The sequence below is a fragment of the Galendromus occidentalis genome, unplaced genomic scaffold, assembly GCF_000255335.2.
Source record: "Galendromus occidentalis unplaced genomic scaffold, Mocc_1.1 scf7180000077086, whole genome shotgun sequence".
In the NCBI taxonomy this organism is placed as follows: Eukaryota; Metazoa; Arthropoda; class Arachnida; order Mesostigmata; family Phytoseiidae; genus Galendromus; species Galendromus occidentalis.
The window spans coordinates 1,839,052-1,852,917 of record NW_003805074.1 but is presented as its reverse complement, the minus strand read 5'-3'; the positions used below and the strand labels follow the sequence as shown (position 1 = coordinate 1,852,917).

At 51.9% G+C, this 13,866-nt stretch overlaps 3 protein-coding genes across 3 annotated transcripts; 1 reads left to right on the top strand and 2 right to left on the bottom strand.

Annotated features, from left to right (window-relative positions):
* Positions 1-2,783: 2,783 nt before the first annotated feature.
* Mitofilin (inner membrane mitochondrial protein mitofilin) lies at positions 2,784-7,065 on the bottom strand. The gene is made up of 11 exons (XM_029110707.1): positions 6,841-7,065; positions 6,109-6,342; positions 5,791-5,997; positions 5,527-5,638; positions 5,197-5,375; positions 4,937-5,058; positions 4,643-4,753; positions 4,159-4,273; positions 3,874-4,049; positions 3,535-3,756; positions 2,784-3,412 (listed from the first exon to the last, which is right to left on the bottom strand). The coding sequence occupies exons 1-11, from the start codon at positions 6,977-6,979 to the stop codon at positions 3,035-3,037; spliced, it is 1,995 nt and encodes a 664-aa protein (XP_028966540.1). The 5' UTR covers positions 6,980-7,065; the 3' UTR covers positions 2,784-3,034.
* Positions 7,066-7,771: 706 nt separating this feature from the next.
* CCT8 (chaperonin containing TCP1 subunit 8) lies at positions 7,772-10,369 on the bottom strand. Its single transcript, XM_003740743.2, has 3 exons — positions 10,261-10,369; positions 9,408-9,652; positions 7,772-9,266 (listed from the first exon to the last, which is right to left on the bottom strand). Exons 1-3 carry the CDS (start codon positions 10,277-10,279, stop codon positions 7,899-7,901), a joined length of 1,632 nt encoding a protein of 543 aa, XP_003740791.1. The 5' UTR covers positions 10,280-10,369; the 3' UTR covers positions 7,772-7,898.
* A 1,401-nt stretch (positions 10,370-11,770) lies between these two features.
* tsu (40S ribosomal protein S12 homolog tsunagi) lies at positions 11,771-13,119 on the top strand. The gene is made up of 4 exons (XM_003740742.2): positions 11,771-11,920; positions 12,231-12,372; positions 12,512-12,651; positions 12,814-13,119. The coding sequence occupies exons 1-4, from the start codon at positions 11,854-11,856 to the stop codon at positions 12,960-12,962; spliced, it is 498 nt and encodes a 165-aa protein (XP_003740790.1). The 5' UTR covers positions 11,771-11,853; the 3' UTR covers positions 12,963-13,119.
* The last annotated feature ends 747 nt before the right edge of the window (positions 13,120-13,866 follow it).

Below are 13,866 nucleotides of genomic sequence, written 5' to 3'. Positions count from 1 at the left end.
GATGTGTGATCAGGGGTTTCCACAAGACCGAAGGTCTCCCGCTACACATAGTCATCCCAATGATGGCAAAGCGATCAGATCACCTCTCCCGGCAAGCGTGCCATATAAGATCCGCAGCGAGTTTGCCCAGCTGCACAAACTTTCACTGCGGGCTGGAATTGAGCTAAACCCATGAAATCAGCTAAAATAGGAGCTAACGTCAGCTTCCGAATGTAGCCTGAACTGTCATCATTGCCGTCACACAGTGGTTGTTTATTCGTGTTCGCGGATGAGTGTTGAATCATCGTTTAGTAGATGACACTGGATTACCGAGTCGGTCTGACAATGCATTGTGTTCACCTTGGATCCGTCCAGAAACTTGATCCCTAATGACAGGAAACGGAAGTCTTTTCCAGATCCAAATTCCCACTCGCCATCGGGGAGAGTCGTGGATAGATGTTTTGATGAGCGACGGGCCACATTGCGAAAGACGCGGTGGGCTCGGGGGCGCTTCCTGGATTGGACTCAGAGACCACATGGATCGGTGGAGAATCATAATTTAAGCGTGTTCCTCCGGATAGAATCTGCGGTTAGGCATATGCGCGTTTTCTGAAAGCAGCCCGACACGGGGCTGTCATCGTACGCCCTGTATCAATCTTCTTCCGTGCTCGTTCGGAACGAGTGGTGTTCGCATCTGATCGTTTGCGCAGCAGCGCCGCTCCCGAAGGATGGACCTTCGCATGAGACGAGAACGAATGGCCTTCCGAGGCCTCATTCGGATTCTGATTCAAACGCCAAGCAGCCCTGTCCGACGTGACGCTTCGACGTCTACCAGAAACCAACAGTAATTCCAATCGCTTCGAGTTCTCCGAGGAATTCCATGAGCTGTCTCAACGAGTTAATAATTAGTGCCTTACTCGAGTGGAAGTGCTCGGGAACAAGTGATTGCGAGACTCACAGTTCGACCGTATCGACGTCTTAGTACGATGTGCGGGATGGGATTGGATTGAGCGAGTCTTCAAAAAATGACTGTCGCAAAACATCTTTATGCAATGTGTGAGTATTCCTCCATTTTAGAAATATCGAACTCACGCCGCTTCCCAAGAGTCAGCTACGGAGCACGCGAAACTCCCGCGATTACTCCGAGCAGGAGCTACGATACGGTCCCCCTGGTCGATAGCCCTCCGGTAGGAATAAAGCTGGGTCGAGCGAGACACGCTGTCGTAGCCCCCCGGAGCTCCGAGTGAACTTCCGCACATGTGAGCGAGGGAACGCCGGAACGACATCAGGAGGATATGGATCGTCACCGATCGGGGGTCCTCCGGTTTTCCTTGGATCCCAGAGGGACGGGACGCGGGTGTAGAGCTATACCGCGAGACAGCCATTTTCACAGGAGAAAATCCTGATAGTCTCCACGCAGCGTCGATCGATGAAGGTGTTCTAGGAACCGTTGCGGAGTCGACGCGCTGGAGAGTACGCTGCTGTTCGAGCGCATAAACAAATGATCAGAGGCGAAAACCGAACCGAAAAGGGCGGAGGGTGGTAACTTACCCTGAATGTCCACAGTTGTCCGAGACGAGACGAGAGAACTCTTCGCTCTGCTGAGGAATCGGCGCCACGTTCAGTCACGGATCAAGGATAATTGAGACAGAACTTGGAGCAATCGTAGGGGCATCGTAGCCGGGTAGGGTATCGAGGGGGCGAATCCAGAGGGTTCCCGCTGGGTCAGATAGGACCGCCGTCAACTGCCTCTACATCATCATCAGAGAGACGATGCGGAGTTATGCGATGCCATGTACCAGGATCGGACAGGGAGCGGAGTAGATGCCGGGAGCTGAATGTTCTCCATGGATCAGTCGAGAAGCGGGCATTGCAGTCCACGATCTATTCCGATTCATCTTCCGGACTCATGAATCCGTTCCGACTCCATGAATTCCGGATCACGACGGAATCTCGTCCGCAGAGCAGCAAACCCTGTCAATCAACACCAAGAGCTCGCGAACACTCTTGCCCCGAATCCGATGAAGCCCGTTTCGCAATCGTCTCAGGTGCGAGCGAGCAGACGGATCCAGAACCCGGCAATATCTCCGCTGTACTAGGTCGTTGAGACATCTATTTTTTTCCAGCAGTATGCGCCAAGAAGTTTGAACCACGTCAGGACTCCGTGGCACCAGCAGCCGTAGTGACTCCCGCCGAAGGCGCACCACAAGCCGAAAACGGTAAAATAGCGCAACTGCAGCTCGTACAGAAAGTGAGAATCAGATTGGTAGCAACATCGAGCATGGAGGACTTTATTTCCCCTTTTCGAAGGCTGGAAACATTTTACTCAAAGATAATTGAAAATGTAGGTGGTCGACGATAGTGGAGATTTCCTGACACTATGCCTTGCTGCGGGAGCTATCGTATCCACAGCCGTAGGCGTCTATATCGGGATCCTCTTCAACCCGATTGCACTCATCGTTCTGGTGGTTGGTGAGTCATCGAAGGAACCTGCGAAGTCTCGTGACGGAATTCCACGCGGCTATCAGGAACGTCGCGGGTGGGCACAACAGGATATTCATGAATTCTTTCCGATTTCAGGAAATTCAACTTGTATAGTGTGCTCCGAGCTACTGGTGCATTCTCGGAAGACATTCACGGTGAACCCCGCTCAGCCGGCTAGCGGGACGGAATTTGTCGAGGGAATCTCAGAGAAACGTTTCTGATTTACCGGATCCCTCCCGGATCAAAGATTGACGAGTTTTCGAAATCACGATTGCGCTGCGGTAATAAACGATGTGGAACCTGATATGAGAACTAGATCCTTGAGGCTGACTTGAATTTATTAACAACCTATCTCGCCTCCTGACTTCCCCTCTAGTATCCATCACCAGCGCGGAAACTACCCCCTATCCAAATCAAATCATTGATGTCTCCAAACTGAGATAAAAGGTTCACGAGTAACTGAAAGGACAACAGGTTTCCCGTCTTATGGACCGTCAGGTCCAGCCGGGGCCCGATTCTCCGCATCACGACCTTCCGCCGGAATTCTCTTGCCCCTATTCCATTCGAATCTCTAATGCTTGGGAAGATCTTCCGCCACTGTCGCTGCTGCGTAAGCCATGAGAGCATTCGCAGCCTGCTTGGTCTCGAGCAACAGACGGACCTCCTGGATCCAATCCTTGGCAGCTTGTCGTGGCGTCCCTTTTAGCTGGTTGGCATACCTCAGCGCTTGCTCTAGATCTTCTTTCTGGAGCGAGGCGCGAACCCGGGAGAGGATGTCGTAGGTGTCCCACATCAAAGGGTTGACTTTTTGCTCCTTCTCGAGCTCTTCCTGTGGCACGGGTTTCGGGTAGATCATGAAGTATGACATGAGGTGCGAGAGAATGTATCGTCCGGGACCTCCTCCGTTTTGATCTTCCATTAACGCAACACGTCTACACGCGGTTTCGACCTGCAATGAAGCGTCGAATTGTAATCAGGTCCCCAGCGGATGACTCTGCTGCGAACTATTTTCGTGGGGGAGGATGGTGTGGTCGAAAGAATTCCCTCATCGAGAGAGGGGAGAGAACAAACCTCATAGAATCTCTCTTTGAGGGCGACCTCGGGATAAACTCCTCGTTTCAAGGCTTTTTCAGGGATCGTGTCAAGCACAAGTTTCACGAATTCTGAAGATTCCGAAACCTCCTTGAGCGGAATGATATCGGCAGCGAGAGATTGTGGAGTGTTCTTGACATCGGTGCGTCCTTCCGACAGAACGTGTTTTAACGATGCACAGGAAAGCCAGAGTGATTTGGCCTGGGAAGCAAGCGATCGCAGGCCTTAGAATATTCCCCGCGACATAATCGCCTATACGACGCACATACAGAAAAAGTTACTAAATGAGGGAATCCATTGCGATTGGAAGACACTCACTTTCTTGGATGCCTCGTCAAGAAGCTTCCTGGCGTGAAGATATGATTCCATCTTTTGCAAAAGCTCAACGGCATCTGTCAATCGAGCGACTTGGAGCGATCGCTCGTCCTCTCGGGCTTTCTCGACTTCCAATTGGGATCTGCGAGTCAACTCCTGACGCTGGTCATCCAAAGCCTCTGTGAGTTGAGATTCTCGACTTGATTATTTACTTCTTGGGAAAACGTGCGGGATTAGTTCCGTATGCTCATGGAGACATTATGTTTCATGTCTCGAACGAAAACCCACCTCTCAGGTGTTCGGTGTGGACTCCCACCTGCCTCCGGAGCTGGTTTTGCAGTTCGATCTCGAAAGCTTCCCGCTCTTGACTGACTCGCTCAGCAACTAGCTTCGCAACTTCGCTCTGGGAACGAAACATCAGTCTGTCAAAAGAAGTCCTTCGAATTCTCGCACAGAAGATTTTGTAAAAATCCTCCGTCGCCCGGTTTCGGTCGTTCGGTTTCGTGTTCCATGCTCGACCGGAGCTGTTCAACCCGATGATGAGCTGGACTTCGCATCAAATAATGCATTGGAGCTGTGTTCCTCAAAGCAACTCGCACGGTCACGTCAAGACTGGAGCGCGCAAATTCTTGCCGGTTTTCCGGATCGAGCCGCCCTCGTGGATACCCTCCAGCGTCGCCGCTCCCCGTCCCGATCACGAACGCTCGGCCAGCGGGGGGCAGAGGGCACTCGTTTATCCAGTCGCGCAATGAGACCCTTCAGAGCTGCTCACCTTCTGTCTGCCAACTTCCTTGTCCAAGGCGGAGAGTTGCTGTCTGTACTGCTTTGCCTTCTCGTCGTCTGTGAGTTGCATACGGGAAAGTTCTCGGTTGAGAATTCCAATCTGGAGATTCGCGAGAAAAAATTGGTCATTAGCTCTTGCTTGACAAGACTCGGTGAAAACGGGACTCGCTTGCTAGCGATGGATACAAAATTATTCAGCGTTATTGCCGAAACCTCGGAAAGGCAATATTCTCTGGGGAGCGGGACGAGTCCGACTGAGAGGTTGAACATCCGGAAAACGCACCTTCTTGTGAGCGTGATGGACGAGCAGATTGAGGTCGTCGGTGGTGAGTTTCTTGGGGTCGGAGAATGACTTTCCAGGCGGTAAGAGAGCGTTTACCTCTTCGATGAGATGTTTCTTGCTCTCTGCACAAGAGAAAAATTAAGAATAATTCCCATGCCCTCCATGACCTGGTTAAACAGCTAATATGAAGCACGTCTCTCGGACGTCATCACGGATGTTGCGTGTTTTTTGACTGTCTCAAATGACGTCTGGAGGCGGACCTTCGATTGCGTCTCCGAACTGTTGTGCGAGGTTCACATTCTCCAGAGCTTTTGAAGAAACTGCACTCGACGTCTCGAGACGCTTCTTCATCTTGCTGAGGGCCTGCTCGGCCTGATTCAGATTGATGTTGTCCTTGGTCGCGGGATCTGCTCGACCTTTACGGATCGCTTCCTCCAGTCTGGAAGGCAAGACTTGCCAGATAAGCGGCATGTTCTAGAAGCAGGATGACGGGGTCGAGCGAATATCGAGAAAAGGACGTCATCCCCTTAAACTGATGTAGACGCTCTAGGATGCAAGTGATCATCGCTCCCACGATTCTCAGGACTTACCTGTGGATAGCCTTAGATGCATCAGCAGCTTTCGCGGCGGCCCTCTTCTGTGCAGAGCTCTGTGAGTCCTTGGCTTCGTTTGCTTCCTTCCACATGAAGTGATCGTCGCCCCCTGCGGCTTTCAAAATTGAGCGCCGTGTTTACGATCTCAAGCCCGTCGCTAGTGACTGGTCGATCCTAAGCTCATCCACTCAGTCGATGCTCCGAATACACTCTATAACAGATTGGCACCTCGAGAATGTCGAGCATCGATACCATCCATACCTGTGGCCTCGTCGAGAGCCCGAAGAAGTTTCGTTGCATATTCTGACGTTCTTGACGCAGCCTGTTCGAGATCAGCCGCAGCTTCCGTGGAGGATCGTTCGGCGGCTGAAGTGACATCACGGAGTGTTTGCTCCAGAATGAAGTTTTGTTTCTGCTTCTGGAGCTCATTGTCCTTCGGTTCGCTTGTAGCGGCTCTAGGAGTCTCGTCTGTGATCAAAGATACGTAATCAAAACATGCTTCGCTCAAGGGATGGTGAGTCGGTGGGGTCAGGGTCCACTTCCGGAGCTAGAGGGACAGGATCGAGGTATCGATTTTACCTTTGGCAGCGGACGCTTTCTTCGGAGCTTCCCTCAAGACTGGTTCAGCTGGTTTCGGTTTGCTCTTCAACAATGACTGCTGAGATTCCGCCGGCGGAAGTTTCGGGGCACTGCTAGCCCCACCCGAGGTATCCGCTCCGATCGCGTCGAGAACCGGTTCCAGGAATGGGGCATTATCCTTGACTGTTTTCGCAAATGAGGGATCCAACCTCGCGTAGGCGATCGCTCCGGCTCCTGCAATGATTGACAGAACTGAAACTCGATAGCCGATCCCCGAAACATGAGGAGCTTGACAGCGACTCACGACATGCGGAATCATCCGGCTGACCGGTATATCGGCAACGGGTGAGGGAAAGGACCAGGACAGTCAGAGGGATCCTCATCTGTGGTATTCATTTCTGACAGCAGACGAGTAATTGTCTCGAGGTCTCGAGTGACAGGTCCGAGAAGGTCAGGCAGATCGGCTCATTGAGTTAGACGTGACACTCTTATGGCTCGCTCCCGGACGGGGGAATTCGGGTCTTCTAATAGTCAGACATGAGACACTATCGAAGGATCCCTTCTGATTTTGATGGAGTTATGTGACGCTCTCTCCTCAATTGTCAAAGAAAATATTTTTAGCGACAAAGCTCCGAATTTCCTGGATGCGGCTTCAAAGTGATTCTCCCGCGTGGACATTACGTATTGAGTCAGCGGCTTCTCGCGGCAGAGGAAACTTTCGGAAAAACGTACCGGCAGCCGTGGTGACTCCGAGGGCCAATTTCAGAACACCTCCGCCACCTCCTCCACCTGAAGCTTGGGAGCTCTGCGGTCTCCGCTGAACAGAAAGCCGAGCTGCTGAGGCACTCTTCTGTAAAACGCGCGTGATCATTGTTCCGCTTGTGGATGCAGAACTTCCACCAATTTCAGAACACTACAGAAGAACTCCTCATGCGACGACTTTGAGAAGAGGACGGCAGGAGTACGATGACCGACGGGGAATCATTCCGAAAACCTATAATGAATATTCCTCGGAACGCTCAGAATCGAGATGTGTCTCGAGGAAGAATAGAAGGGAGGCAACAGATGGCAACATTTCAAGGACGACGGGAAGAGGAACCTTGGGACGTGAGCCCGTTGAAGTCTTCCTCGTCTCCTCGGTTTCGGAGTTTTCGAAATTATTCCGCGATGCGCGCACCTTTCAAACGAGTCATAATAGCGCGATCGGGCACGCTGGAACACGTCATAGGTTGAGACCCGGGGCCTCCCCACGTATTCCGGGAGAAGCGATAAGATTGATCGAGGCGATCTTCAGACCCATTGATGATTCCTGCATCATGAGGGAATTTTCTAAGGAACAATTGCAGCATGACGCGCGCTCCGACCGGTATCCGAGAGCTGTGCGTACTCGGATCGAGCAGCTTCCTCGGTATGCGGTCTATTGGGGCTCCCTCGACGGGTGACCGCTTTTTTATTCCAAAATCTGTTCAATCCGCTCCTTTCGAGATTCAAGCCCAGACCTATGCCTCCTCATCTCTACAACCCAGGAGACCATTTCAGACGAGTACAGCTCTCTCGCGCCGACGATATACTTGATGTATGAATATCCGACGCGTATATCGGCGAGAGTCGTTGAATGATAAACGACCCGAAGCAAGGAGATAAGCAAGTCAGATTTTCAGGCAGAAGTCTCACTCAGTGAATTACCACGCCGAGGATCTTTTATTCTTTCTCGGACACGAAATGGTAGACGATGGCTGATGATTAGCTCATATATTCAATATAAGTTATACCAACACGAGCGACTTCACTCAGTCTTCGTCCCAGTTCTTGTTCTCTTTCGGTTTCGGGCCACCTGCCGCCTTCGCCATGATCATCTGATCGACTTTGAGAACAGTCGTCGCGGCGTCCACGGCGTACCGCAGAGCCCATTGCTTCGTCAACAAGAGATCGAAAATCTTCTTCTCCACAGCATCAACCAAGAATCCACTATCGTTGCTTCCATCGATGTCGAAACCGACGTTGGTTTTGCCTTCGTGGTGAGCCGCCTGCAACTTCGTCAGGATGTCCATGTGTTTGATGCCTGAATTTTCGCTAAGAGCTTTCGGGACGCATTCTACGGCGTCAGCGAATTTCTTGACGGCGTACTGCTCCATGCCCGGTAGGGTGTCGCCGAAAGCTTGGATACGGCGAGCCAATTCGATCTCGAAGGCTCCCGCACCGGCGACTAGACGTCCCTCCCGGGTCAGAGCTTTGAAATTATTCACACCGTCGTCGATGGCCCTTTCGACGTCATCCATGTAGTTGTCGGTCGATCCTCGGATGATCACGGACGCGATCCGGCTCTCGCGGCCTTCCTGCTTGAAGACTACGACCGGAGTGTCTCCGATTTCGTCGACGTACACCAAGTCGCAGAGACCGAGATCTTCTGGGGTCGGCGTGCACAGCTTGGGCAAGGGGGTAGCGTTGACGATTTTACAAACTCGTCGTACGTCGAACTTCGATGGCAGCCGGACGACCATGAGATTGTATTTGTTCAGATAATGGAGAGCCAACTCGCCGACTTTACCACCGGTCACAACAACCTTGCAGCCCGTGTCTGCGATGGCCTTGACTTGCTCCTCCAAGATGCCTTCTTCGCCCTTGCTGAAGTCCTGCAACTCCTGGGCGCTCTTGATCAGGACTGTTCCCTTGGTCTCTGTCTGCATCGAATCGAAGGGACAGGTGAAGACTACAACTTTCGCATTCGATTGCTTGGTGACGTCGCCTTCAACGACACGTTTGAACACCATTCCGGGGATGACGCTGCTCTGCGTGATTCCAGCGCCGAGAATTTTACAAACGCGGACGTTATCGACGTTGAATGTCGTCTGTTCGGGAATGATTGAAATGCAGGCCTTCGTGACCAAGTCAGCCAAGAAGTCCTCGTGGCCGAGTTGCTTCGACATGAGAGCGGCGCGGATTGCTTTCTTGACTTCTGTTTCGTTTCTGGGATCTTTGATTTCATCGACTGAGAGTTCGGGAAGGATCTCCAGGGCTTTCTTGGCGGCGATCTCGTATCCTTCGGCGATTTCGACGGGCTTGATCCCCATTCTCAACAAGTCTTCGGCACCGGCGAGGAGAGCTGCAGCGAGCATCAGTACTTGATTGGTTCCATCGCCGACTTCGGCTTCTTGCATCTGCGAAGCCAAGACGTCTTCGATTAGGGAGGGTGAACGAAATAGATGGTGATGTCAACTCGTTACGCGTACGTTTAGATCCCCAAGGTTCCTCTAATCGTTCCGACAATAATCATTTCGTTAATCAATGCTGTCCTTCACCTGCGAAGCCATGACGAGCATTTTGGCTGCTGGATGTTGAACTTCGAGTTGGTTGAGGATGCAGGCGGCGTCGTTGGTGACGAAGAGCTTCTCGATGTGATTGATGACAATCTTGTTCAGACCATTGGGTCCGAAAGCCGATGTCAACGTTTGTCCGAGCTCCGAGCAAGCTTCTATGTTCCGAACGACGACCTCATCGACACCCGAGAAGTGCCGAGTGCCATCCTTCATCATGGACTCTATTCCTAAGGGGAAAACGTTTCGTTAGAATTCCATAGCCATAATTTCATACCCTGTTTTCAGGGATAGGAGAAATTTGTCTGATGCACTTGGACCGGAGGATCAAGGGCCGAGGTGAAACTCCGAAGCCTCTCCTCAGTCCATGCGAGCGTTCTGTTTTGTTTAGAGGATCACATGATTTCCTCGGAGGACCGGCAAGAAGCCGTCAAGAGCCCTCAGCTCGACTTTGCGCTCCCCGTGAATCCCCAAGAAGACCGCGTCGGTCGTGAAAACAGAATTCCCAACCCGGATATCGCCACGGCTTGCTCACTATCGACTGAAACCCGCGAACAAGGCTCGTTCCATGATCCTCCGCCTTTGGCTCGCCAAGGATTGTCCGTGCCCCGCATCTAGAAGTCAGGGATCCGCCTATGACATTTAGAATTATCCTCGACAGTTTCTCGGGATATCTCGTCGCTTGTCACAAACGGACACTCGAAATATTGAATTCCTCCTTTGGAGTCGATTTGGATTCTGACACACCGCGCCCCGGAGTTCTGAACCCTAAGTGCCTCAAACTGCACGATCCGCCTGAAAATCTACCGTACTCCGACCTCTCCTTCCCCGTCATTACCTGGCATACTGGACCTCATTTTGTCGCTTTTTCCGACAGCTAAGAACTCAAATGATGACAGAAGTGCACGTGCAACCGGGTTTGAGTTTGGGAAGCTTCGCGAGTGTCGCCTTTTATGGCGGAAAGCAGACGATGGGTTGGCTGCTGCTGTTGTTTACACCACCCGCTCGAACTCCGCCGCCGCTGGGGCTGATCCACAGTAAGTTCTCTATTGCGGATCGCGGTCTGATTACGATTGAACGCTACGGAAAGTTATTCTTCACTGATACGAATACAGCAGGTCGCGGACTGCGAGAACAAGAGTCAAATGATATGAGGTCCCGCGACTCTCGACATCGACGTGGTGTCGATGATCTTGACTGCGTCGTTGGACGGAGCTGGGCGGCTCTCCCGGATTCTGACCGCGTCCCTTCGATCCCGAAAAGGCTCGAGGCGTGGCCAAAGGAAGGCTTCAATGCGAGGAAATAGGAGAAGGGCGCATCGCCGGGGATGCAAATCGATACCTGCGCGTACGCCCGGCGCAAGAAACAGGAAGGATCCGGGAGGGACGAGCGGAACCGCCTGATCTCATATTCTAATCGAGGAATCTTAAAAACCTCTTTCAGGGGCTACTCTAATGACGTTGACGCTGATGTAGTCTAGAAGCCGTCCGCTTAGAGGGGCTAGAGGAGACGCAGGATGAGGCTCCTTGGAGCTGTCCAGTCAGGTCACTTTCTGGGTGAGCTTCTCCAGACGTTGAGACGGGCGACCGTGCGATTCTGCTGCTGGTAGCTCAACTGAGTTACGCCGGCGAGCTACGCTCCGAAGAATCTCGTTCCGGGGCGAATCATGTGATACGAGATACGGAGCTCCGAGCAATACTGCTCAGTCTCGTCACAACGAGCGAGCAGGCGCCAGCAGGGACGGTCCCTTCAGATCAGTGTTCGTTGCAGCGAACCTGTACGACCCCCATGTCCGCGAGGAACCGATAGTTGAATTGGAAAAAAATTCCCTCGTTTCACCGGGAATCCATTCGGACGCTTCGTGAGGGGGTCTGTCTTGTACTTTATCTTCCGTTCGCGCGATTTCCGTTGCCCTGTGGGTTTCGCCGCGAGCAATTTTGGCTCTGCTTCCATTCGCGTCCTCTTCCAGGGAGAAGCGTCACATCAGTCAAGCTCCCCTTCGGTCTCAATGTTCGGTCATGGAATTCCACGATTTGAGCTCGAGAGCGGATCGATGAAACGATTCACAGTGAAGCATGATGGCCCACATCTGCCATATCTGAACGCTTCCGTAGACTTCTCCGGTGCTCGCCTCACGAGTGTCCAGTAGGCATCTGGAGATGGGTAGGTGAGCCAGAGCTCATCTTACGTCGTCTCAGGCTCATGGTGTACGATCAAATAGCACTTATATGAGGCGCGTTAGCTCCATGCCCCGAGTTTCTAAAGACAGTACGGAGCTCGTTCCCGCGAAAGCCGCATCGCGAGTTCTCTCTCTTCAGCCTCACAACCACAACACTCCCCACCACACCGACACAAAGAGGCAGACAGCCCGCACCGTGAGAGCGCGTTGTGTTTTGTGACCAGTGCGTTCAATTATTCGTAATAGAAAATCATGTCGGACGTTTTAGATCTTCAAGGCGAGGCCGGTGAATTCGAAGATGAAGTTGAAGACGATGAACGTGAGTAACTTTAGCGGTCCCTCTAAAGGCAACTTCCGGAGCTCCGGCGGAGATTTTGGTCGAACAAGCTATCACATAGCTCGGGAAAACACCGAAATGTGGAATCGACCGCCATTCCGGCCCTGTGACTAGAATCAGTCAGAAGTCTCCGCATAGCAGTACATTGTATTGCTGGACAGGAAAGACATAATCGCGCATTCACTGTTGCACACCGAACATTGCTCTCATTCTGAGCGGCACTTCTCGTGTTTCTATTGCTTCCGAACAGGGGGGAATGAGGTTTAAAATTTCCCTGATCTCGAATTTTCAGAAAATGTGAACAAGTTGAAAGAAAGAGTCAAACGACGTAAAGGTCGAGGATTCCGGGGTGATGGCACCGCACGCGAAGACATCCGAGACTACGAGGCCATGGAAGCGGACGCCGGCGATCAGTCGGGTCCCGGTCCCCAGAGGTAAAGGCCACCCTCTTATTTTACCACCCTCGCGTTGACGGTATCAGTCGCTCGGAGGCTTCCACCACCGTCTATGATTGCGAACACTGAGAATCCTTTCTTTTTGTGGGCATATCAACTCATTCCTTCGAATTCACAGATCAGTCGAAGGTTGGATCTTGATTGTTACCGGCGTCAATGAGGAGGCACAGGAGGACGACATTCACCAGAAGTTTGCCGACTATGGCGAGATCAAGAATTTGCATCTCAATCTTGACCGCCGTACTGGATTCCTGAAAGGTGAATGATAATCTGAATATGGACCTAATCTGCAGTTTTCCATGGATGAACATCACTCCCGGGTTTCCGAATATCATTGGATCTCTCGAACGAATACTCCAGCACGTGTTGTAGTGGCTGCCGGCGCGAGGCGATTATTTCTGACGTCCCCTTCGATTCCAGGATACGCCCTGGTGGAGTTCAGCTCGTATGCCGAAGCTCAGAAAGCCAAGAATGAGCTCAACAATTCGACTATTTTCGATCAAGAAATCAAGGTCGACTGGTGTTTCGTGAAGGAGCCGAAACGACGCGGTTTCAGAGGACGCCATTAGGGGAATAGTAGCAGCGATTTCTCTCCTTTCTGTACACATCACCAGAGCTCGCAAGAGCTCCACGCTCCTCGAGACGGGCGCAAGGTCGGCCGTCTCGCGCAGCCTTTCCATTTTCTGTTCATTTGATTTTATATCATAAATAAAGTCCCTTCAACCTGTGTTCCTCTCTTCTCGTACATTACAATGAATCAGGGGGAGACGCGAGTGCGAAACATGGGAAACATCCGAAAAATGAGCTCTCTAAGTCATCTCTGCTCACGGAGCGCTCATTTTCGTCCTGAAGTAAACCTAGTTGACAGCCTGCTCCATCGAAGATATTCACCTCTACGTAATTCATGAGAGCGAGAATCTCGAGCTGCCTGCGCATCTCCCGTCGATGAGCCAAGTAATCAATTTCCCCCGTTTTGGACCCCGAATGAGAGCGCCACAAACAAGATGTCACAGAGCGTCCTTGCTATCTTCGGAGACCTCTGAAGCTGACGGGCTCAACTTCTATTCCCACCGCTCCGATCTCAGATGCAAGGAATAGGAGTCCTGTGCACCTGTCTCGCGAAGTGCGGACATTCTAGAACTGGAGAGTACATTACTTGATTCTCAGACTTCGGAATCCGAGGACCCCTGTACACCGAATCCAGGGTGATTTATAACTGGGGCGAAGCTTTCGATATGCTCAAGACGATACCATTGGGACGACGAACTTCAAAGCTCTCATGATCGCTTTGCTAGAAACACAGCGGTGCCAAGCATTTAAGGGCAATATTGCCCGCAATAAGCCCATCGTCCTGCTAACATTCCCGAGATTGAATCCGACTCGGGGTCGCGCTGCACATGACCATCAGGGGAAGTGTGTCTAAGGAGCCAGAAATACCATCGCTGAGTTCATCATTGCGATTGCGAAGGCTCT